Source organism: Canis lupus, chromosome 5, assembly GCF_003254725.2.
Source record: "Canis lupus dingo isolate Sandy chromosome 5, ASM325472v2, whole genome shotgun sequence".
NCBI lineage: Eukaryota > Metazoa > Chordata > Mammalia > Carnivora > Canidae > Canis > Canis lupus.
The window spans coordinates 43,889,570-43,916,187 of record NC_064247.1 but is presented as its reverse complement, the minus strand read 5'-3'; the positions used below and the strand labels follow the sequence as shown (position 1 = coordinate 43,916,187).

The 26,618-nt window shown below is 36.6% G+C and overlaps 1 protein-coding gene and 1 long non-coding RNA gene across 31 annotated transcripts in view; one reads left to right on the top strand and one right to left on the bottom strand.

Moving 5' to 3' along the window:
• The window catches only part of SGIP1 (SH3GL interacting endocytic adaptor 1), a 207,274-nt gene that overhangs the window by 145,786 nt on the left and 34,870 nt on the right, over positions 1-26,618 (top strand). For 9 of the 26 annotated variants that reach the window (XM_049110328.1, XM_049110320.1, XM_049110334.1 and 6 more), the window contains one exon: positions 5,985-6,044. The exons of 7 other annotated variants lie outside the window; for them this stretch is intronic. In XM_049110328.1, coding sequence (XP_048966285.1) covers positions 5,985-6,044 — 60 coding nt within the window. Of the gene's footprint in view, positions 1-4,999; positions 5,066-5,984; positions 6,045-26,618 lie in introns of all 26 variants that reach the window. 10 more of the 26 variants (XM_049110318.1, XM_049110321.1, XM_049110317.1 and 7 more) reach the window with 2 other exon arrangements.
• LOC112647188 (uncharacterized) overlaps positions 1-26,618 on the bottom strand; it is a 142,736-nt gene that overhangs the window by 109,423 nt on the left and 6,695 nt on the right. The gene's annotated exons all lie outside the window — the stretch shown is intronic.

Here is a 26,618-nt window from a genome sequence, read left to right as displayed (position 1 = left end):
CTGAATACCTCAAGGCCCTGTATTTCTGGTTGAAATTGTTTTGCTCTCTGTTCTGCTACTATCAGCTGACTCTTCTTTTTTAAAAGCACCTTCTCAGCAAAGGAGGCAAAATGCTTTGACTAAGCAAATAAACAAATAAAAGAACATTAACACCTGTATTTTGCAGGAATTCTCTTATGCTATTCCATACAGAGCTACTCATAAAAGTAAAGAAGAAATCATCAAAAAGGTCCTGTTATTTACATATTATTTCTTATAATAAAACTAGTCTCCTTTGAGGAAGAATGTTTGTTTAAGTTCCAATCGTGTACCACATCAGAAATCACAAAATTTAAATCTTTTGTTTTCTTCAAGCTTTCATTTCTTCATTCCTTTTGGTTGTCCTTATGTTGACAGATGGTATAAGTGTTGGTGTAAGTGGGACTTGGGCAAACTTTTTCACATTCTTTTCTAGTGCTTTGCAATGATGTGTGGTCAATTTTCCCTGAGAAATAAGTCATTGCTGGCATTTTCAGCAAATGCCTTTGTGCCTCTTTCCATATGGTATGATGAAAGTCAAGAGTTGAGAATGGCTGCTCAGGTTTTCCCAGGTTTAAATGCCTCATTTTGCCTGGAGCATTTTTCCTCTTCCCAAGGCTGATCTCTCTACATACCTCTTTACCCATCTTCCACAAGCTGCTGCCTCTCTCATGTTTGCTTGATATCTCTGACCTGGGGCTCTGCCCTTACATTTTTTTCCCATTGTCTTCCTTCATTGTCTGAACTCTCTTCCAAGTCTCCCATATTGTAAACAGCTGGCCCATCCTGCATTGCTTGGGAGAATCATTAACCCAAAGCTAAATAAATCCCTGCTATTATTTACCAAAGAAGAGCATGCTACAGAGTTGCCCATGGGAGAAATAGTTTGATCAAAGCCTGAGCTCTTCTGGAAAACTCCTTATTTTCCCAGGGATATAAATGAAGGTGTGCCTCATAGGGGCCCCAAAGAGAATTTCAACTATATCATGTGTTCTATAGTTTTAATCAAACCCAAAACAATCCTTCAAATTGGGTGAAAATATAGCCAGCCATCCAATTTTGTAGGATTCATTAACAGACAGATATTTGACATTATTTATATAGATAAGACTATTCTTTCTCTGCATCATCCATGGAGATAATTTGGGGCTTCCTGTTTTAAGATGCCTATTAGGTCAGTTCTGTCTGGGGTTTTTTTGTTCATTTTTTTCCGTAATGTCCCAACATTTTTTTTTTTTGGACACTTTAATACTCCTGATTGTAACTCCATTTCTCTCACTCTTGCTCTGTTTTTTTGTTTGTTTGTTTGTTTTTGTTTTATTGGGGGGGTTGTTTTGTTTTATTTTTTTCTCAAGATTATTTGTTCCACCCACTCTGTGTGATTTTCCTGGTTGGTCAAAGAGGAAAGTAAGAAGCATAAACTCACAAAGCAGACCTCGACTGACCTCAGATGACCGACTAACATATTCTTTAAACTCATTGAGATTCGTAGAGAAAATGACACACACAGAGAATTTGAACTGTGTCCATGTTTTATACAATGGGTTTTTATACTCCCTGCCTCAGAAATCACAAATCTTGGCCAGTGATTTTGATTCTTAGCACAACCAGTACGCATTCTTTCAAAATGAATGACAGAGGGGTTGAAAAACAATAAAGCCACCTGAGAAGATACTCACACTGCTTCATTGCTGAGGAGCATTCCGACTTAATTTGTTTGGTTCTGGGTTTTTGTTTTGTTTTAGTTTTCCTCTTCCTCATGCTCTTGTCCTTTACTTCCCGCGTCTGTGAGTCACCCAACAGCCACTTCTCTCCGAAGTAACTGCCTTGTCAAATGGCTGCCCAGCAGCTCCTGTGTATTGCTGTTTATCTCTTTCTGGAGAAGATGTGCTTTAGCAGTTCAGCACCAAGGGGTCGACTATTCATGACTGACGTGGAATGTCAACTTTATGTAGTCAAATGGCTTGCAGAGGATGGAGAATTTTAGCAGGAAACTTTCCTCCTACCACACAAAATTTTTTCAACATTTCCTATGACATCTGAGCCAAAACTGGGGCAAATGCGGTGGAAACTTCGTACATATTTATTTGCACTTGCTTATTGCAAAGTTTACTGTAATTCAAGGACAAAATTTTTAAGTAAGAATATGCCCCCTGAAGTCTTGGGACGTAAAATCTTCCATGAAAGCTCTGATATAAAGAAATAAATCTGATGCCACACCTAAAAATAGGACTTTCTCTGCATTGCCACACTCAAATAATGAAGAACCCCTCTGCAACTGTATATGACTGAATTTAAGACACCTCCCATCAGAAAATACACTATTATAGTATACATGACTAAGAAAGGAAGGGGAAAGCTGCCAAGGGAGCTAAGATGCAATGCTTTCTTATCACATTAATTTTAAGGCCCATCCCAATTTCAAAGATGTCAAAAATGTAAAAAAAGTGGACATATCAGAATTAATGAAATATAATACACTCCTTTTCCATGAGAAGAACTTAAAGGATCTTCACTGATTTGGGGAGGGGGGGGATCCTATTAATATTATGGGGATAGAGAAAATGTTTAAAATTATTCTAAGAAACAAACTCTTAGCCATTTAGAGATAAACAGAGTTGCTTCTAATTATCCATTTTTCTTACTTTTTTTTTCTTATTTCTATGGGTAATAGTAAAGGGGTTTTTTTTAGATGTTTGCAAAATCTTTGGTACCCCAATACAATAAGAATACCATAAAGACAATTTTTTCATTGTTAAATGAAAATAAATATATTTTATAATATATAATAATATAATATATAAATATATATATTTATATTATAATATATATTGTTAATTATATTCCTTCCCTGTTAATTATGCATTTGCAACTGCATCTTTAACATCCTCTCAGAAATCTGAATGAATGAAAAGTAACCACTTACGACACCAGAGGAAGCAGTAGGTAGATTGTGATGTTTCCTTTAGTGTAGAACTCTAAGCAAAAGTGATTTATATTCAGTACTGGAATATTAGCCATAGCATCTAAATCTTACAATATTTTCTCCAAGTCTTTGTCTCTCCAGGCTGGGTGGCAATTCTGAATTGGATAAACATTCTTTTAAAAATACTTGTATTAATGCCAATTACTTTACACAGAAAGACCTTTGGAGATGGATATTCCCGATCTCAATGTAAAATTCCCACATTTAATTTTAGTCTTTTTTTCTTTCTACTATTTTTTTTAAAACCTGTCTCTATTACTGGCTTCCCCATCTCAGATCAGTTTGAGGCAATTTCCACGGTTAGTTCCTAAGGAAATTTTTTCTTCTGTACTTAATTTGAGTGTTGCCCTTACTTAAAGCAAGCACAGAGCTATCCAAAAATTCATCTTTTGTTTCCCAATTTATTTATGATGCTGTATTCTAAGCTCTCAAGTCCACAACCACCATAAAAAAAATTGTGAGCATGTTATTCAGCCGTATGAACTATTCTTTTGGAACTTCAACTCAAAAAACAAATGGCAGTATTGGAGGCTCCTTTTTTTTTTTTTTTTTTTTTTTTGTATGTGAATTCTTGCCTTCTCTTTATTTTTCAATTTTTTAAAAAATTTTCATCCTAGTATAGTTAACATACAGTGTTATATTAGTTTCAGGTGTACACAATAGTGATCCAACAATTCTATATATTACTCAGTGCCTATCATGATGGAGGCTCCTCATTTTAAGGAAATTGTAAATATGAAGTTAGGTCTTCAAAGGAAAGAAATATCCTCCATCATTCTCCATTAACAGGTATGAAAGGATATTGTAACATTCAGATACTGCCAGTGTAACTGTTTGGCTTCTTATTTTCTGGACAGATTATGGAGTGTCCTTCTTGTTGCCAGTTCCATTTGTCTTGTCCTCTCCTACAGATATTACAGGCATTGCATCAACTTGTTCCAGGCACCAAGGAAGCCACTTGTATAATAAAACCTGATTGACAGGTGCTATCCTAGAACCTGAAAAATTGTTAAGAAGCAGTTTTCCTGCTTTACTTAAATCTAGGAGGCAAGCCAGTAGAATATTTTTTCCAAGAAACATTGGTTATAGAATAATTTTACTACCCTCATCCATTTCCTTATCTTCTCTATGTTGTGGGGAGGATTCTCCCTTATGGGTCTTTGTACAGATTTGATTCCGTTTTTAATTTAAGTTGTAATAATATCTTTAGACCTGTGGAACTGAGCACTTCTTTAGTTGATCATATAGAATAGAACTCCAACTACCTGTATTTGTTAATAGGTGAGAAAGGAGACCGCGTGCAAAGATCTGGAACAGTTGGGGTCCAGAACAACTGTTGTGATCAATTTACAAAGATATTTGTCCATAGTTGGATACCATAGCCAAAGATGGAATTACAGTCATACTGCCCAAAATTAACAAGCCACAACTACTAAAGATGCATGCAAGGCAAACTGAATTTGGATACTGATGAGTTTGAAAGGGGATACTTCATTCAGCTACCTCAGATTTATATTGTTGCTTTTTTATGGTCTTGTTGAAAGCTTACTCTTTCCCACTGGGGCAGGGGGAAGGTGTATTCTGAGTGATCCTGTGTACCAAGAGGTTCTATTGATGGACATATGTCTGGCCACCTGAGAACTATGTCTGAGTAGAATGCACTTACACAAGTCAATTACTAATGGGAGTGCGTTTAACAATTCCCTGCAAAGGTGGAGGCGTGATTTCTTCCATGGAGCTGACTTCAACCAAATTCACAGATGCTAAAACCTGGCATTTAAAAATCTTTAATTTTTTCCTCATAGAACCATCATAAAATAAGCACATCCCCTTTTTTTATACCCTATCATCATGATCCTGGTGTGTTAGGTTTTGTTTCCTTTTTCCATTAATATCATTCTTGTGTTTCAATTTATGAAGTGTACTGCTTGATTTCATTTGGGATTTGTATTTGTGTTTTTGTTTTCCATTCCTTTATATTTCTTTGGTTCGTAGTGTCAGAAGATGATGTTTTTTATGACAAACTGCCCTCGTTTGAAAGGCGCTGTGAAACGCTGGCAGGTATGGTGCTAGCCAAGTGATCTCTAGATATCCAGACTTTAAAAATCCAAGCCATTATGCCATCTGAATGCTGTAAACTTAATGGACATGCTAGTCACCTCATGAGTGTCTGATGCCTCTCAGATGCACCCTGTCTATTTATTATTCATCGTGGAACTCATATCACCAATTTTTTAAGTGAACATATTAAAAAGCAGCAGGTTGCATGACAGTTTCTCAAAAGGTTTGAAAAAGGTGAGATGCTATTGCTTTGTGAATTTACAAAGGAAGGAATAATTTAACTGCTCAGAATTACATGTCCAGTGACTGCTTTTTAATTTAAAATATAATAGAACACCGTCAGTAATCTTGTTTTCTCTTTGGTACATAGGTAAAGGGTGTTTTGTGTCTGGATGCCTAAGGTGATTCCAGGGGAGGGGACGGAAGATATGTGACATCTTCCATGAACTTTAAATTGATATGCAATGCTGTTGTCATTTAAAACCTAAGCTAAGTTTGATATAATCCATAACTCCGAGTTTATCTTTTGAAACTATAGAAGGGGATGACATTGAAGATGAAATGGATACAGCAATTGCTGAATGACCGTTTGCCCTAACTAGTGCAGTTAAAATATGCTGACGCCCCTGCATGGCCAGGAAGACTTCCGCTCCATGCGCGCAACCACCGAGTATCAAGCTACCAACAACACGTGCCCATCCCTTTAGGCCTCCATAGCTTTGCTTTTGCTTTCTGTTTCCCGAACTAAAAACAAAAACTAAATCATAGATTGCCAGCCTTCCCTTTTTCCTGCACGCTAATGGCATGCAGTGCCTCCGCCCTCCCCCATAGTGAGATTAATGACCTGTAACTCATACTGTGTCCTTCTCTCTCCCTCTCCTTAACCTTTCCCATCCCGCTTCAACTCCTGGCCATACAGAGAATGAACAGCCTTCCCTCGTTTGGTTTGACAGAGGAAAGTTTTATTTGACTTTTGAAGGTAAGTAGTACATAGCATACCAGATTCTAATTTATACCCCGCATCCTTTTTTTCCCCTCTGCATTTCCAAATCCCAGTTCTCTTCAAAAGACCTGGTCTCACCTTCTATGTACAAATGCTATGGCTACTTAGAAAATATTAAATACTAAAGAAAATATGACATGAATTTGGTTTGTATGCATCTTCAATTTTTCATATTAAAAAAATCAAGCCAATTTGCAGTCAATATTGGTTACTTAATTAACTGTGTTAAATTGGGAAAAACAAAAAACAAAAAAACACCTTTTTTGGCCAAGGAACTTAACTCTGTCAACCAGGGCTCTTTCTTGACTCTTTTGCAAATGCAATACAACAAATGTAAGAATGTTTTTAGTTGGAATTGGCATTCAATTTTGTTTTGGATAATTAATATTTTAAATACGACATCCATCATTGTAAAACATAAATATGTATACATATTCTTATGACAAGGAATGCTGCATAGGAAATTTAAAAATGAGGAAAACAGTGAAAAAGAGTATTTTAGTAAATTCTATCTACTGAAATTGCAACTGACATGGCTGTAGTAAAATGGACAACTATTACTGGACTTGCTATTTTAGAAAACTAAGGAGAATATACATAGATATAATGTCAGATATTTAACCTCAATGTTGGATAATTTGTTACGTTCTGAATTAAGGATTAACATTTATCTGTTTTATATTTAAATTCTCAGCCATTTTAACAGACCAGGCATTTGATTAAAAGTTCAATTTAGGCTAATTGTGAGGAAAATTTAAGTAATTTAACTGTGGGCCCTCTTACCCATAAGTATTTATCACTTAAGCCCCCACTTTCTACCATTTTAAATAGCTAAATTTCTCCTAGGATCAAAAGTTGTCCAAAATATATTCTGCTGTAGAGTCAAATCTGAACATTCATCTTGTCTTTCTGTTCCATGACAACAAAAAGAACTTTCCTAACTTGAGTGTGTGTTTTATAGCAATTCTAAAAATCAGAATGACTGATACAGATTTTTAAGTAGCTTGTGAGGTGTGGCTTTTTTCTCTCTGGGATGAATTTTCCCTGCAAGATGGTCCTGGAGCTGGAAGCCCTTAGCTTGGAGTAGCTTGGATAGCAGCAGAAAAGAATGACCTGATTCAAGGTTTTCCAAATACCTGATGCCCAGCCCTGGCTCAGGTGGAGGACAGCTGAATAGGTAGTCTTCAGGCAAGGATGCATGTTTCCCACATGATGTCAGAAGCCTTCATCACCTCAGGTCATTACTTTTGTAATAACCAAGATGCGAAGTCCACAAACATGATCTTCTAAACTTTTTCTTTGAATCAGATGGAATTAAAAAGTGCCCAGGTGTCTTTTTACTGATCAGCACATCTCAAAAGGAGAAGCTATGGTTGAATAGGTTGGTAAACCCCAAGTACAGCAAATACCTGCATATGTAAAGGCTCTATCTCTGGTTCAGTCTGACCACAGCAGAATAGTTTACCTTGTTTCCATCAGGAAATTGAACAATATGCTACTGCTAATCCTCAAGTAATTGGGACTTCATTAAAAAACAACTTGGATGGTTTTTGTTGTTTCCTTTTGTTTCGGTTTTAGAGTAGCTATTTGCTCGTTTGCTTCTGTTTGAGCTTGGGTTTCTTTAAATTAGAGAGAGAGACTTTTTAAAAAGATACCTGTCTAAAGACAATTTTAGATTGTTGATTTGTTTGCTTTTAAAATATATATTATCAAACAAATATAAGTTTTAATAACTGTGTGGAATAACATGCTATAAACTAGTTTTTTCATTTTAGGAAAATACAATTATAATATATAATATACAACATAATATGAGGTATTTAAAGTTGATAACATAGCCATTCTAATTAGTAAGATCTGAATTTCATAAGCATCTTGATTTGGAACAAGAAAGTCATGAAAGAAAGTGTTTTAATAGAAATAAATCAGAATCTTTAGTACTGTTTTACCTTCATCTTGGACTTAGCTCAAGTCAAGGAAGTATAGAAAGGGCTTCCTGAGGGACTGTGGGAGCAGCCATATCATAAATATATGCTCCTACTTGTCTCATTAAGAAATGCTTATGTAGGTAAAAGTACATTAAGATGAACTTTAGGACTTTAGAACTTTAGTTTAGAAGAAATTAAACATGACACGTTGCCATCTGAGCATGAATGGCTATGTTTTTAGAGAAGGGTGGGGGGCCTGGATAACTCAATTGATTAAGTGTCCAACTCTGGTTTTGGCTTAGGTCATGATCTCAGGGTCATGAGATCAAGTCCCACATTGGGCTCCCTGGTTAAGCAGCTGACTCTTGGTTTCAGCTCAGGTCATGATTTAGGGTTATGAGATCCACCCCTGCATTGGGTCCATGCTCTCTCCCCCATTGCTCCCTGTACATTAGCCTCAGGTATTTTTAGCTAGTGCAAGCTGGAAGGATTTTTTTGTTTCTGCTGTGATGATAAATGACATGGAAATTGCCTTGAGAATGTGCCCCTACCCAAATTTTTTTTTCTATCCAAATTTTAAACTCCAAAAGGACCATCATTAAACATGTTCTATCAAATAGCCCTTCTAGTATATTCTTCTATGGCACTCCAGTTTTACCCAAATGTGGGTAAAACCATTCATATTATCATTTTCTTCAATTCTTCATTCAGGGAATAGAGAAAAAGATTCCCAGGTCAAATTATTCACCTGTTCTAACCAGCTTTTAAATTATTATTTATTAACATCTAAATAGTGTTCTTATAGTGTTCAAAACCTTAATGGGTCTTATTCATTGCTTTGTTCTTACAGTGTTCTAGGCATTAAGTTATTCAGTAAGTGTTTGAGCCACTGAACAACCAACAACTAACTAATGAACGTTGGCTTATGAATTTATTTGGAGATAAATGTGATAAGCTTCATACTTTAAAATTTGATTTAGCAAGAAAGATAGAAAAGTGTTAAACGATGGTTCTAACCCACAAGAGTCCAAAGCTCTTCTTAGTGTTTCACTTTGGTAAATAATTTAAATAATTTCAGTAATATCTTAACCTATTTAAGTTGTTTTTTTTTTACAAAGTAAAGGTTGCAAAATGTAATAAACTAATTCATCCAAGAGTATCCTACTGAAGCTATCAAGTATTCTTCTGAGATGGAAGGAAAGGAAAGATATTTCCATGACAAGTAGAAGATGAGACCATTAGACATTTGAACAATTCCCTAGAGCATTTTAGCATGAACATGTTTCCAGAAATGTCCACTACTGTCCCTCTTTGATTAGCTTATTCAACTACAAAATCGTCTTGTATTTGGTAATGAAAAATGAACAAACAAAAAGCCCTACAACCATTCTTAAGTGTCCTTGTGTCTGAATATCGTCTCCATCCTCTGTGCATACAGCCTCTTGCACACTTATTTCTAGACTGTTCTGTGCTCTTGCTATTGCTTTTACTCCTATCACGCCTTCGGAAATGTCACATCTTTAGCAACACCTCCTCTACATTCGCAGGCTCTCTGCCAACCTCGCCCACCTGTTTCTTTAACTGAATCCCAGCTCTCTTCAGGGACTATCACTTCTATAGCACTCAGCCTGAAAAGTTCTTCAGTCTTCTGTGGGCCATATGTCATGGGACTACAAGGCACTGTTTGAATTCCCCCAATTGCCTGTTGCTGCTTCCAGACCACGTCCTGGTGAGCCTGTGTGCCGCCACCTGATAATTCCACCTCCTGTCACTCCTGATTGCTGTCCACTACTGACCTACAGAGCATTCCTCTGCATTTAACTTCAGGCTTAGAGATTCTGGGAGCCCCCTTTGACCCTCTTCTTCACCTTGCTTCCTAGCTTATCCTGTGATGGAGATTGATGTGGATCACCCATCCAACACCCTGGTTTTAGGGCCTCTTTGACTTCTTCAGCTCCAACACACTTTCTTTCTACACTACTCAGTCATCCACACCTCTGGCCACATCTTGGAAATGGTCCCCACTGGCAAGTGTCATTTTGCTATTTCATAACCAAGAATTTGTCATCCTTTCTGTACACCAAGGACTGCATTAGGCAGTGATTTTTTTCATTTAACAAATATGTATTGAGGAGAACTTTGTGCTAGTACTGTGTAAGCACTCCCCAGTAGGAAGCAAAACAGAAAAAATATCCCTGTCACCATAGAGCTTACATTCTAATGTAAAGAATCAAAAATAAGAAGATAAATAAGTCATAGAGATGTTAGTAAGTTCTACAGAGAAAAATGAAATAGAGAAATACACTCCCAATGGAGCATATTGGAGATTGCAATTTTATATAGGGGAGCCAGGAGTAATAAAAGCAGTGGATAATAATAAATATTATCAGAGTGCTTATCTATGTGCAAAGTACATTCCACTATTATGTCATTTCATCTGAACCACTCATCAATGAAGAAATTAAGATTCAGAGAATGTAAGTAACTTTCAAAAGATCACTCAGCCAAGAAAGGGCACAGTAGGAATTTAAACCCAGGTGGCCTATCAATGATGCTTTACATACATGACCTCATTCAGTCTTTGCAATACCTGTTCAGGTCAGGGTTTCTGGTGGGTTTTTCCCCAGCCTCCCTCCTGACCTTTCAGCTCTCCATTGCCCTAACTATACCTTGTCTCTGACCTCACTGAGACCTCTGGTCTCAGGTCCATCCTATTCTCACTGCCCTAGCACTAACCTACATTCAAGTTCTTTTCTAGGGAGTTCTTTCCCCTAAAGGAAAAATATGTTTCTGTAATGATAATGACTTTAATTATCTCTTACAACGGCAGCTACATTTTCTATTGAGTGAGGGACACATTCAGAAAAATTCCTTCTTGGAATTACATTGTCTATGTGAAAAGAATTAACTCTTGACATTTTGAACTTCTGACCTCCTTCAGCAAGGTTTTAAATATCCTTACTGAGTAGTTGGTAAGGTAGAAGCATAGCCATGGACCAGTCAACTTTCCTTACCCTGACATAGTGATAACATCCTGTAAGAAACAAACAGGTTAGATTTTTCACATGGGGCCAGAGGACATTAATTAATTCATCTGAGAGTCATTGGGAGAAGGAAAATTGGAAGGTATGACCAGTTTTCTAGGAAGCAACTGCTTTGCTAAATTCACAATATTCTTTAAGTGAGAAGTGTCCACTAATTGTCCCCACCCTACTGTAGATAGGCCCTTTATAGTCAACAACCTGGTAAAGTTGCATTAAGTACAACTAGGCTAAGAAAAAATATATAGAAACATAAAAAGCAGTGACACAAGACAGTGAAAACATTAAAATCATACACCCTAACTCTTCTGAATGTCTATATGTAAATTATATGGTATATATAAAATGTAAAATCCTTTCTATTAATAACTGAAAGTCACAGAGAGCTTTTGTAAATAGCCTAAACGTGTTAAGATCCAAGTGAGGCTGAACCTGCAAAATGTTCTACCCGGCAGAGTTGCTGAGGATTTCCAAATTCATGTCACTGCTTCATAAAGGAAGTAGTTACCCAGTTCTGAAAATCTCTAGGATTGACTAATATGCTGATATTTCACTTGGGTTCTTGCCCTTTGAGGCAGTTGCCCTGTTTCACTCATGTCTACTGTATGGCTGGTGTGCTGGAAATTGACCATGGGCCACATTTTGTGCTAATTACTCCATATCCACAAATTCATGTAAATCCACAAAGCAACTGTATGAGGTGGGCAGTATTGCTTTGTTTTGGGTTTTTTAAAAATATTTTATTTATTATTCATGGGAGACACACACAGAGAGAGGCAGAGACACAGGCAGAGGGAGAAGCAAGCTCCCTGCGGGGAGTCTGATGTAAAACTTGACCCCAAGAGCCTGGGATCACAACCCGAGCCAAAGTCAGACACTCAACCACTGAACCACCCAGGTGTCCCAGGTGGGCACTATTGTTATTTACATTTTATAGATGGCTAAACAGAGGCTCTGAGATTTTAGATCACTTTCCTAAGATAACACAGCTAGTCAGCGAGTGAATTGGTTCTGGAGGAGTTAAGTGTGGAGTTATAAAACCAATGTTCCCAACTACTATAATATTCAAATCTTGACTGTGCCAGTCAATAACCATGTAACCTTGAGAATATCTCTGAGCCTCTGTTTTATAATGTCATAAGTACTTTGCAAGACAATTGGGAAAGTCAAATAAGATAGTTTTTTTTATTAATGTACTATATAACATGAAAGATTTTTTGGTTTTATTTTGTTTTTATTGGGACTTTATGTTTTTAGAGCAGTTTTAGGTTCACAGTAAAATTGAGAGGAAGTATAGAAATTTTCCATATACACCCTGGCCCCATACATGCACAACATCCCCCACCAGAATGACATATTACAATTGATGAACCTACATTCATATATTATAATCACTCAAGGACTATAGTTTACATTAGGGTTCACTCTTGGTATTTTATATCTTGTGGATTTGGACAAATGTATGATGTGTATCTACCATTATAGCACAATAAAGAATATTTTCACTACCCTAAAAATCCTTTGTTCATCCCTCTTCTGGCCCTCAACCCCTGGCAACCACTGATCTTTTTACTGGTTCTATAGTTTTTCCTCTTCCAGAGTATTATATATTTGGAATCGTATGATATGTAGCCTTTTCAGATAGGCTTCTTTCACGTAGTAGGATGTATTTAAGTTCCTCTATATGTTTTTATGGCTCAATAGCTCTGAAAGGATTTTATTATTCATACTTTGAGCTTTCATTCAAACTGAATAAGGAGAATTAAAGGAAGAGCCCACAAAGGTTCTCTACCCAAGATGAGTTTGTTTCTTATGTCTGCTATTTTCCTGATTTCCAAAGTCATCTCTTGAGTTGAGTCTCTGGTAGTGACTAAGCTGGAGAGTTTTCTCTTGTATCTCCATCAGACTCCCTTATGGCCATAACAGTCTTAAATATACAATTGTTTCTGAATGTGTCCCTCACTCAATAGAAAATGAGTAATTGAATAACTTTAAAGTATATAAATGTTAGGGGCAACTAGGGGGTTATTCATTTAAGTGTCCAACTCTTGATTTCAGTTCAGGTCACAATCTTAGGGTTCTGAGATCAAGCTCCCTGTTGAGTGCCATGTGGGGCATGAAACCTGCTTAAGATCCTCTCTCCCTCTCCCTCTGCCCTTCCCACACTCCTCTCTCTCTCTCTCTCTCTCTCTCTCTCTCTCTCAATCTTAGTGTGTGTGTGTGTGTGTGTATATATATATATATATATATATATATATATATATATAGCCTTGCTTTGTTCAAGATTGAAGACTTTCACTCCCCAGCAAAGGAGATAAACCCTGAGTTTGAATTACACATGCTTGGGTACAGAAGTAGATTATATAATGGTATTTCCCATCTGACTGGAGTTACTAAAAAGAGAACTAGTTCCTTCATTCAATGGTTAACAGGCATTCCCATGATGTCTTCGGAGCTCTAAGCCCCTGTGCAGGAGTGATGGAGGTAAAACAATGCTTTTGCCTTCTAGGAATTCACAAGAAATGGAGAAGATAGGCACTTCCTACAAAAGATATACTATACCACAAGTCATAATAGAATGTAACAAAGTGCAGGAAATGTATGACTAATGGATAGACTTTAACTGAGAGAAATCTAGAATAACTTGTGGAGGCCCAGAGACCTGAGCTAGCTGATGAAATTTGGGGATTTACTGAAGCAGTTCAAGAGAAGTAGTCAGGCACAGACAGTATTGTTTTCTTCTGGAGATTTGAGAAACACTATTGAGGTAGAATCATTTAAAATCTACTAGGATGTAGAAGGGAGTGAAAGCTTCCATCCTGAGACACAGGGAGAAGGGTGCTGTTGTCAAACCAAGAGAAAGAGGTCTCCAAGAGTGCTAGATTTGGTTAGGGAAAAAATGAGTTACTTTTAAGACCTCTCAACTTTAAGATCCTGTACCTTCTATGTAGATGAGTCCCGGAGTAAATAGACCATGCAAATCTGGGAGTCATTTGCTTAGAGATAAGGACTGAATCCATGGAGATAAGAGTTTAATCTTGGGGCATGCCTACATTCAGGACCCAGGTTGGAAAAAGAATGCATTGTAACTTGGAACTTTCTCCATAGTATTCTTGCTTTAAATAGCCACACAAATATCAGTGATTAATTTTTAATGCATTATTTCAGTGGATATGCTTTTGTGAAATGTATTCCATGCCTAGTTCTTTTGCTGATCTTTTGTCTCTCAGTTATTCTTGTTCTAGGGAATGCCTAACTGGCTGACTCAGTTGCACTCATTATGACTGTTAATCTAAGTACCAGATAGGAAGATTGCAGACATCAAGCCTAGAAAGAAAATACCAGCTTTTACATGGCTGTTATTGCAAATGCAAGTCAACTTAGAAATGATGCACTGCCTCCTTTCCCAAACTGCTTCCCCATCAAAGCCTTTGTCCTCTTTGTGTGTATGTCTTTCTCAAGTGCCTTATAATCTTCTATCTCTACTTCCTTTTTCTTCCTTCTGACACACAGATATGAACACTCAAAATTGAACATAATATGAGACTAAGGATAGTTTTAGTATTTGTTGTGTACATCAAGTAAAAATGTAATGACTTGTACAAACCTTAAAAATAATTGAATAATAAATTTTGTATTTCTTTGTTCATGAATAGAAAGAAAATTCTTTTTTATAGGATTCTTCATTTTTCTTTTTCCATGAAGCAAGAGCTCTGCAAAATACTGTAATGTTCCCTACCTATCCCCATAATAAACTTATAGCCATATCTGTCATGGTCAAAAGAAGGAATTTGTTGTCTATTATATTATACAGTTTGACTTGAAATATTCCTCATGGGCAGCTCCAATATGTATATGCCTCGATGTGCTCATAGTCACTATGCTTCAGCTGGAATCAAGGCTGTCTTCATATGTTTATATATATATATATATATATATATATATATAAAATTGATTATGATGGGTGCATAGCAAAATGAATAGTTTTCTATATTTACTAATTCTGCAATCATTAAGTATCTGATAGGGAAAACAATAACAAACTGTGGAATAAGGCCTTGATAATATCGCTATAGGGACAGATAGTGTTATGGCTGTATTCATTCAATCAGTAAGTGTTTTTTTGAGTCCCTACTATGTGCATGGTGAAAGGTATTTCATGCATATGAAAGGTATTAGGTTTACAGTAGTGAACAAGGAAGACATGCTTCTCTTTTTATGGAGCATAGAAGTCAGACATTAAACAAGTAGTTACAATAATGTGCAGAGATTGCTATATTCAAGAAATAAGTATTTTGGAGGCAACCAGCAGAGAGACCTCACCTGGCCTCCCCGGTTAGAGAGAGCTTCCAAAGGAAAAGATGAGAGTGATATTTAAGTGTACACAGCTTCTGCTTTGAAGAAATATAAAATGTCCCTGAGTTAGAGTTCTGATATAAAATCTTATGTAATATAAAAATGTTAACCTACAGATATATTGGGTATTATCCTAGGTATTAAAAACAGAAAAAGAGTCTCCAATTAATTTATATCAGTTTATTTTCAGCACATACACATGCACACACATACACACAGAGAAAAATATATGTTATATAGAGAATGAAAGAGAATGTACATTCATGTATATGTGGAGAGAGAGAAAAAGTGTGTGCACATGTGTGTGTCCTCACATTGGCTCTGGAATTAGCCTTCCAGGTCTGAAATATAACCTCAGCACCTGAGCAACTTTAAGTAAGTTATCTAACCTTTCTAAGTCTTGATTTCCTCTTATGGAAATTGGAATAGCAATGGCACCTAGTGCATAGGGTGAAGTCACGATAAATGGTCAAGTACTGGGCAGCCCCGGTGGCCCAGTGGTTTAGTGCCACCTTCAGCCCAGGGTGTGATCCTGGAGATCCAGGATAGAGTCCCACTTCAGGCTCCCTGCATGGAGCCTGCTTCTCCCTCTGCCTGTGTTTCTCTGGCTCTCTCTCTCTCTGTGTCTCTCATGAATGAATGAATGAATGAATAAATAAATAAATAAAATCTTTTTAAAAAATGGTCAAGTACTGAGGTCAGTGCATGCAAAGCACACAATAGCCATTAGCTATTAGCACTATTTTCCAACTTCACACTTCCCTTGCTTGTAACATGGCTGTGTTTTGCGGAGTTTTTGCCTGCTTTGGAGAAGGTTGGGTTGTAGCACTGTAACCTTCTTCCACATAAAACATGTGGGAACTTGATCAGCCGTGAGTTGCTACATGACCTCCCTCCTTGTCAGCAGGGACAAGGAGCAGTCTTTTCCCCACTGCTTATGGAGGAAGAGAATGATTTGGAAGCAGGATGCATCTTCCCTGCTGTATACCCCCTGCCTCTACCAGAGCCTATCTTTAAAGCTGACTTGTTGAGACTAATGATCTGGCTGGTTATACGCTCCTTAGGGTGCTGTGTTAATGCTGATGGGAGATGCTGGAAGAAAATCTGTTACCACCTCTTTTATTAGAGGGTTTGTAAATCATGGCATTTCAGCAGATATGACAAGTAATTTCAAACTTCCTGAGAAAAAGAAAGGAGAAGCTGAGAATCACCAGGGGGGATACCGCTTTACCTTTGCAGAGTTGCAAGCCTTCATCATGCAATAGCTTTTTTTTTTTCATTATTATTATGTGTCCTCTAAGGAAAGCTATCCATAAATTAAGGCTGCCCATCCATTGTACTCTGGACTCTGGCACCCCAGACAGAGAAGACCCTCTGGCCCCTTCAGAGACGAAAGCTGACATAATGAATAAAGAAGTGATTCAAAGAGGTGGTGTCAAGACTCAAGAGAATCTCCCATTTCTAAGCATTTCATGTATGTGGAATGAATATATTTAATCAACACCATAAATACCTTTAAGAGATTTTATTCAGTTATTTGTGAAAGGCCTTTGTAAACAAACTATACAGTACTATATGCATGTAATCATTTCCTCAAATAATAATTGCCATTAATGAATATTTAACATGTGCTAAGAATTTGCATTCATTGCTTCATTTATTAAGTCAGAGATTGATTTGGGCTCATTAAGATACGGAATTTAAGACGAAGCATTAAAAGAAGCCATTGCCCTTAAGATTTTTACCCTTTTGTATCTTCAGCTATTTTGCAACATGCATGTGGCAATAATTTCTGCTAGAGCATGGACTTTTAGCAGGCAGGAGTCTTTCTGGACTTGTTCCACTTCTGCTGGCTATTTTGTATTAAGTCACCAGGACATGAGTAAATATGGCCTTGGAATTTCTTTTCCTGCTGGCACACCTCCATACAGACAGTATGTGTTATTTACCATTGTGTTTCTTGATCTTATATTCAGAATAATTACAGCATGCCTCCTTCTAAGATCTGATTTAGATCCTTGAAATATGCCTCTGAGAAAGCACGAAAGGTCATTCTGGAGAAGCGTCACAAAGGAACAAGGGTGATGTTAATTTTTCAAGGATGTTTTGGTGACTCTTGAGAGTTGCAGTCGTCATTGTTAAGCATGAGGCCAGGAAAAGGAAGCATGAGTTATTTAATATTGATCACTCCTTTCCTTAGATTTTGCCTTTTTTGGGCAAAAATTCTTCAGGAAACTGGCAGCTCAAATCCCAGGCTTTCAGACAGTCAGACTACAATAGCATTCTTCATGCCTCTCCATTCATAAATATTAGCTCCCTAGGGGAATAACTTTGTAGTGATCAAAATCACCAGCATTTACTTTTTTGCTATAAGAAGAACCATTCAAAAAATAAGGGAGAAATGTAGAAATCTCAGTGTTATTTAAGATCTAAATCCCAATTTCTATTTATATTTTTTGCCACAATATCAAAGCAATGTGTGCTCATTATAGAAAGTTTAGAAAAACAGAAAAATATTAAAAAAATGAAATAACTTATAGTCTAATAACCATAAATAAGAACTGCTATCATTGGTCTATTTCATTTCTAACATTTTTCATGTGATATCACTGTGTGTGTGTATGCATGTGTAGTGTATATTTTTATAATTATGCATCCTTTTATTTTAACATATAATGTCCACCATGCCATTCAAATGTATTTTAAAATAGCTCATAGTTTGCTTCACTCTGATCATGACATTGATTTAAGCATATTTTTAAAAATTCAAACAATATGGAAAGTATATATGAAAGTAAATATGGAGAAAGAAAGAAATCCTATTTGCAGCCACATGAATGGATCTGGGGGACATTTGCTAAATAAGCCAGACAGAGAAAGACAAATACTGCATGACATCACTTATATGTGGAATCTAAAACAAAAACAAAATCAAGTCAAACTTATAGAGGCAAAGAATAGAAAAGTGGTTGCCAGGGGCTGGCAGGTGGGAGAAATAGGGAGAAGTTGATAAAAGGGTACAAAGTGTCAATTATACAATGAATAAGGTTTGGGGTCTACTGTATAAGATGGTGACTATAGTTGATGGTACTGTATTGTGCAATCGGAATTTGTTAAGAGAGTAGAACTTAAATGTTCTCACCAAAAAATATATGCATATATACAAAAATATATACATATATATGGTGATGAATGTGTTAATTAACTAGGTAAGAGGAATCCTTTCACAATGTATATTCATATCAAATCATCATGATGTGCACTTTAAATGTCATACAATTTTCTTTCTCAATTATACTTCAATAAAGCTGAAGGGGAAAAAAGACCCTAAACTACAAAAAAATAAATAAATAAATACAACCCTGATCATACTATTGAGAGACTAGTCAAGATGACATTTTTAACCTTTGATGAAAAATATTAAAGAAAAACCTCTCTCTATATGTAACATGTGTGTATTACATTTACTTGATTCCAAAAGGCTGTTCATTAGGATATGCTCCACTGGTTTAATGACAATTTTTGGGTGCAAAGGAAACTTCATTAAATGTAGAAAGCATTTTTTCTAACAGTAATAGACCAAATGCAAGTCACCATCTTCAGTATAACGATTAGAAATTTAGACTAAACCTATTTCATATTAGGAATAAAGATGGTTCTATCTCAATTCTGACCATCAGCAGTTAGGTTTTTATGCTGCATGTTCATAACCCTGACCTCTTCCTTCTCTTTGACATTGATAGTTTAAGTGGGGGGCACATCAAAAATTCCAGGCTTTTATCTGTCCTGAGTTTTTTTATAAATTGCCAAAGGTAAATAGTTTTTCTCAAAGTCATCTAAAAGTTTTTGAGAGATAGTTTTATTATATATTCTTTTATGATGCATAATTCAGTCATAACCTACTTGTCCCACCTGCAGAAACTGCAGGCAGTTTCTCCTGCCTGCAGGTGCATAGCCTGGTATGTGACAGTTTATCTCTTGTGTACAAATAATTTTTCACTTTATTACTGCATCAGATGGAATCTTTTTTTAAAAAGCATTTTAAGGGCAGCCCGGGTGGTTCAGAGGTTTAGTGCCGCCTTCAGCCCAGGGTTTCATCCTGAAGACCCGGGATTGAGTCCCACGTCGGGCTCCCTGCATGGAGCCTGCTTCTCTCTCTGTCTGTGTCTCTGCCTCTCTCTCTCTCTCTCTGTGTCTCTCATGAATAAATAAATAAAATCTTTAAAAAATGCATAAGGAAGAAATAAGGGTCCAAATGCAAGTTAAAATGTAGTGGTGAGAGGCTACCAATTCAGCTCAACTGAGGAGACCGTAAGGTGAACTGGTAACTTCTACTTGTGGCTATGTCTGGCAAGTACAAAGACAATGGTGGAACATGCTCTATTAGGAGCTGTTTCTTTTGACATTGGTTCCAAGATACATCTCAACTTTGGATCTTAACAGACTCCTTGTTTGTTAAAATTGTTTTCAAAAGTATATTTCTTAAGATCAAGGAAATATATTACAAATAATTTTATACAAATAGAATATATAATCTACCCTGTAATCTTCAGTCAACAGTAGCCATTTTTTTAAGATATATTTATTTTTTGAGAGAGAGAGAGAGAATGCACATGTGAGAGGGGAGAAGGGCAAAGAGAGAGGGAGAGAGAATCTCCAGCAGATCCTGTGCTGATGCAGGGCTCGATCTCACAACCCTGACATCAGGACCCTGAGATTAGGACCTGAGTGGAAACCAAGAGTCGGACACTCAAAGGACTGAGCTACCCAAGCATCCCAATAGTAGTCATTTCAACTTACCATATGCAGTGTGTGTGTCTGTGTATACATGTATGTGTATATATACTCATTCATCTGATAACCATGTTAATGGTTCCATAGTATTATATGGATGTATCTATCTTCTATTAGGGGATATTTAGGTTTTTACCCTTTTTATTGCTATTATGTAAAATGGTGCAATGAGCAGTCTTAAATATATATCTTAATGTACTTGTCTTAATTTGTCTAAAAATAAATCACTAAAAATGGAGTTGCTATATTAAAGGGTATGCACATTTTAGACATTACACTACATTACTGTCAAATGTCTCTCCAAAAAGTTCATACCAGCATTATGATTAACAATTTTTCCATGCCCATATCAACAGTTATATCAATATTGTTCGCTTTTCCCAATCTAATTGAGAAAATGTAATATGTAATTGCTTTTAGCTCTATTTTTAATTACTGAAAACTTTTTAACATCTGCCTAGCATTTCACTGTCATGAATCATGATTTATTTCACTTCAATTATTAGGCATTTAAATTGCTTCAAGTTTTCCTACATGCAGTGAACATCTTTGCATATAATCCTTTGGCCTGAAGATATTTTCTTAGAATAGATTTTTAAAATTGGAATTATGGGCTAAAACTGTGAAGCTTTTAAAAGTTCATGATACACATTGCCCAACAATTTTCCAGAAAGATTATACCAATTTTTACTTCCATTAACATTTTCTTATAGTGCCTATTTCATGAAGTATTTTTTTTAGATCTTTTCTAATCTGAAAGGTAAAAATTTCTTTCATCTTGTTGCATTGCTTTGGTAACTAGTTAAGGCTGAACTTTTCATACTATTTTAGCCATTTATGGCTTTTCAGTGAATACCTTGTTCCTTTTTAAAAAGTCTTCATGTTGCCCACTTGTATTTGAGGAAGACTCTAACAGGCTAATATACTAGTGTTGTCAATGCCCAGGCCATACCTTCAAGTAGCCACCATTTCTATAAAAATTCATACTAGACATTCCACAGGAAAACATATTTCCCCTACCCAAATATACTTGGATGTCTTTTTTGGAAACTCTAATTCTTCCTATTTCTTAACAGACTTCTTGCTTGTTTTTTTTGTTTTTTTTTTTAAGATTTTATTTATTTATTCATGAGAGAGAGAGAGAGGCAGAGACACAGGCAGAGGGAGGAGCAGGCTCCATGCAGGGAGCCTGATGCAGGACTCCATCCCAGGACTCCAGGATCACACCCTGGGCCAAAGGCAGGCGCTGAGCTGCTAAGCCACCCAGGGATCCCCTCCTTGCTTGTTCTTTTGGTACTCTTGGACCTGTGTCATTGCTCCCATTTGGTTTGAAACCTGACCCAGGCTCTCTCTAGTTTCTCTGATTAAATAAAATCCCCCGACTATATTCACTTCCTCCCTGCCTCAGCTCAAGGATTGTTCATGGGAAAACACCTTTCCTGATGTGACCAAGCTCTCCAGCCTTTCTTTCCTGTGCTCTGTTCCTTTGTATGGTCCTTATTAGATATTTTTCCAAGTATCTCGATTAGATCACCCATAATTATGGCACAACAGATATTACTCAGTGTAAATTGTTTTTTTTTTTTTAAGATTTTATTTATTTATTCATGAAGGACACAGAGGAGAGAGACCGAGGCAGAGACATAGGCAGAGGAAGATGCAGGCTCTATGCAGGGAGCCTGATGTGGGACTTGATCCCGGGTCTCCAGGATCATGCCCTGGGCTGAAGGCAGGCGTTAAAGCGCTAAGCCACCTAGGGATTACCCCCTCAGTGTAAGTTTAAAGAAACTATTATCCTCTAGCAAAACCAGTTGCTTGAAGTTTTTCCCAAAAGAGCTGCTGAGGTATCCAAGGACATCCATGTCCAGGGCTCTTTTAAAACTAGAAACCAGTACAACTCAAACTTTTTTTCATTATCCCCCTTCTTACCCAGGGAGTCTTTTTAGACCTTTGTTTTCTCCTAATCATTCCCTACTAGAATTTTAATATCACAAATGTACTATACATCTGGTTGTGTGATGTATATCTGTGTGCTTTATACATAAAAAATTAAGATTTCTTTCATGTTCCCCCAAGAACCAATTTCCACACTCTTTGGGGTGATATTACCCTACAGAGGATACACACTGTGCACCCAGGCAAATCTCGGAGCAAAGCTCACTAATACGAATGGGAAAACATTGATAATATAGGGTAGGGTTTAAGAATGCCATTGAATTTTGATCCGCTTTTCAGTCCCAGCACCTGAGCAAATTATGTAATTTTATAAAGATTCAATTCCTTCAATGGTAAACTGTACATATTAATGGAATGTACCTCAGAAAGATGTTTTGACAGTATAAGACAAAATGCACATAAAGTATCCAACACAGTGACCATCACACATCAATGCTCTACATAAATTAGTTCTTGATATCATTATTCATATTCTTTGTATACCATGCTACTGCTGACTCAGCCTTAGATTCTGGATCAAACAGTTAGTACTGTCTATACAAAATTATCTAGGATTTGGTCAAGTGAGTTCTCATAATGAGAACATTTTCATTATGGCTTTGTCTCCCACCTTGTGTCTATTTTTAACAAGAGTCCTTGTGTTGAATATATTTGATGTGATTTTGATGATGACTTTTGTGTCTTAGGAGGTTTTTGATGACTGCTTCAATTTCCTCCCTGGTTATTGGCCTGTTCAGGTTTTCTATTTCTTCCTGTTCCAGTTTTGGTAATTTGTGGCTTTCCAGAAATGCGTCCATTTCTTCTAGATTGCCTAATTTATTGGCGTATAGCTGTTCATAATATGTTTTTAAAATCGTTTGTATTTCCTTGGTGTTGGTAGTGATCTCTCCTTTCTCATTCATGATTTTATTAATTTGAGTCTTCTCTCTCCTCTTTTTAATAAGGCTGGCTAATGGTTTATCTATCTTATTAATTCTTTCAAAGAACCAACTCCTGGTTTTGTTGATCTGTTCCACAGTTCTTCTGGTCTCGATTTCGTTGAGTTCTGCTCGAATCTTTATTAACTCTCTTCTGCTGGGTGTAGGATCTATTTGCTGTTTTTTCTCTAGCTCCTTTAGGTGTAAGGTTAACTTTTGTATTTGAGTTCTTTCCAGTTTTTGGATTGTTGCTTGTATTGCGATGTATTTCCCCCTCAGGACTGCTTTTGCTATATCCCAAAGATTTTGATGATGAAAACGAGTATAATTTTTTTCCTAGTCAAAAATATTTTTTAGGGGGCAGCCCGGGTGGCTCAGAAGTTTAGCACTGCCTTCAGCCCAGGTCTTGATTCTGGAGACCAGGGATTGAGTCCCACATCGGGCTCCCTGCATGGAGCCTGCTTCTCCTTCTGCTTGTGTCTCTGCCTCTCTCTCTCTCTCTCTCTCTCTCTCTGTGTATCTCTCTTTCTCTGTCCCTCATGAGTAAATACATTTTAAAAAATCTTTAAAAAAAATATTTTTTAGGAAGTTAATTAAATATGGCATTAATGTTGGATGATGGTTTGGGAACTGTAAGCAAAGACCTAGTTTGAAGAAAATTCTCTATAAAACATGACAAAAATGTTAGCTAATCATGTTTCTGGATTGAGTGATATTTGAAAAGCAAGAAATATATGCTTATCAAATATATACTATATATGTACCATATGCAAGTATGCAGGGATTTATGAAGAAGAAAACTGAAAATAACTCTAATCCCATTTGCTTACCCAGAAATTCAGTATCCTTAATTCTATTTTGTGCAAACTGGTTTTTTTAAGTGTGCCTTCCTCGTTTTTCATAGAGTCAAATGCCTTGCACACTGAAAAGCATGTAACATATAATTTACACAGTGCTACTGAGTTAAGATAAGACCTATCAGGCTCCTTCTATAGAAGGAGCAGAAAGTTAAGTGGACCTACACTTACATCCTGACTCCACCACCTACTGTCTGTGAAAATGTAGGCAAATGACTCTTTCAGACTTGCTTTCTTGATCTGTAATATGTAGTCATGTCTATTGGGCACAGGATTATGGTGATAATTATGTACTATGTGTGAAGCATAAAAGACAGTGTTTAACTCATAACAGGTTCTCAGTAATACTGATGCCTTCTTTTATGAGGTTTGCCCTTTTTCCTTTTTATCGATACTCAGCATGTTAGTTGATGCTACTTATCTCATGATGTGAGAAGTCAAAGTAGCAATTGGGGGTACTTCTTAACTTTTATAAGCTTCTGGATTGGTCATCTACAAAACAGTGATAATAATATGTTTTTTTCTTAAAATGTGAGGATTCAATAAGGTAATGCATATGAAACATGTAGCAAAGCCCCTAGAATACAAAAAGTATATGCTTAATTTAGCTCTCATCATAGCATTATTATTAGATTATGCTATAGCATTTATTAGGCTACCAGAAATTCTTAAATAGACAAAAATATACAAATATACTAAAAATAGACAAAATAATTTGTGGATAGAGCTTCATATGCAGCATACACACAAACACACATATATATGCAACATATACATATGTATTTCATATAATTTAAACCAGCTAGCTTATGTAAAATCATAACATTCAAAGATGTAGAGAAAAAGAAAAAAACTAGAAGATTTTTATGTAGTAACTGTCTCTTAACTCCTCTTCTTACAAATTTATCCTAAATTTTTTTTTTGAAAAAGAAGCAGCTGTGATTCTTAAAACGTGCTATAGCTTTACTAATCATCACTTCAGCTAAGATTCACAAGGTCTCAAGAGCACAACTCACCTTCTCAAGTAAGCTCTCTGGATATAATTCTTTCTAATGTAAAAAGTTCTAATCTTCGTTGCATCTTCTCTGGTGTGCTAAATGCATCGGGTGTTTGGGGGGCCTGAAGCAATACGTTATATATTGGGACTGCCAGGCAGATTTTTCTTTGTTGTTCATGGTGATGGCTGTTATTTATTAGCATTTACTATGTGCAGGAAGGTACCCAGTGAAACTCTATCCAAGTGTCATTACTGGCATCTTTGCAGTTATTAGATTTTATAGGTAAAAACCAACATGAAATGAAAGCATTTACTTATAACATTAGTCCCAAATTAACACTAGTGTCTATAGTATGTATCCTTACTGATGGCATAAATGCAGTCAGTCAGTTTCTCTGTAAATGTCCGATCTTATTCTCCTAAAGCTGTTTGGAAAGATAGAAAGAGATGGAGTACTTCCAAATTCGTTCTATGAAGCCAGCATCACCTTAATTCCAAAGCCAGACAAAGACCCCGCCAAAAAGGAGAATTACAGACCAATATCCCTGATGAACATGGATGCAAAAATTCTCAACAAGATACTGGCCAATAGGATCCAACAGTACATTAAGAAAATTATTCACCCTGACCAAGTAGGATTTATCCCTGGGACACAAGGCTGGTTCAACACCCGTAAAACAATCAATGTGATTCATCATATCAGCAAGAGAAAAACCAAGAACCATATGATCCTCTCATTGGATGCAGAGAAAGCATTTGACAAAATACAGCATCCATTCCTGATCAAAACTCTTCAGAGTGTAGGGATAGAGGGAACATTCCTCGACATCTTAAAAGCCATCTATGAAAAGCCCACAGCAAATATCATTCTCAATGGGGAAGCACTGGGAGCCTTTCCCCTAAGATCAGGAACAAGACAGGGATGTCCACTCTCACCACTGCTATTCAACATAGTACTGGAAGTCCTAGCCTCAGCAATCAGACAACAAAAAGACATTAAAGGCATTCAAATTGGCAAAGAAGAAGTCAAACTCTCCCTCTTCGCCGATGACATGATACTCTACATAGAAAACCCAAAAGTCTCCACCCCAAGATTGCTAGAACTCATACAGCAATTCGGTAGCGTGGCAGGATACAAAATCAATGCCCAGAAGTCAGTGGCATTTCTATACACTAACAATGAGACTGAAGAAAGAGAAATTAAGGAGTCAATCCCATTTACAATTGCACCCAAAAGCATAAGATACCTAGGAATAAACCTCACCAAAGATGTAAAGGATCTATACCCTCAAAACTATAGAACACTTCTGAAAGAAATTGAGGAAGACACAAAGAGATGGAAAAATATTCCATGCTCATGGATTGGCAGAATTAATATTGTGAAAATGTCAATGTTACCCAGGGCAATATACACGTTTAATGCAATCCCTATCAAAATACCATGGACTTTCTTCAGAGAGTTAGAACAAATTATTTTAAGATTTGTGTGGAATCAGAAAAGACCCCGAATAGCCAGGGGAATTTTAAAAAAGAAAACCATATCTGGGGGCATCACAATGCCAGATTTCAGGTTGTACTACAAAGCTGTGGTCATCAAGACAGTGTGGTACTGGCACAAAAACAGACACATAGATCAGTGGAACAGAATAGAGAATCCAGAAGTGGACCCTGAACTTTATGGGCAACTAATATTCGATAAAGGAG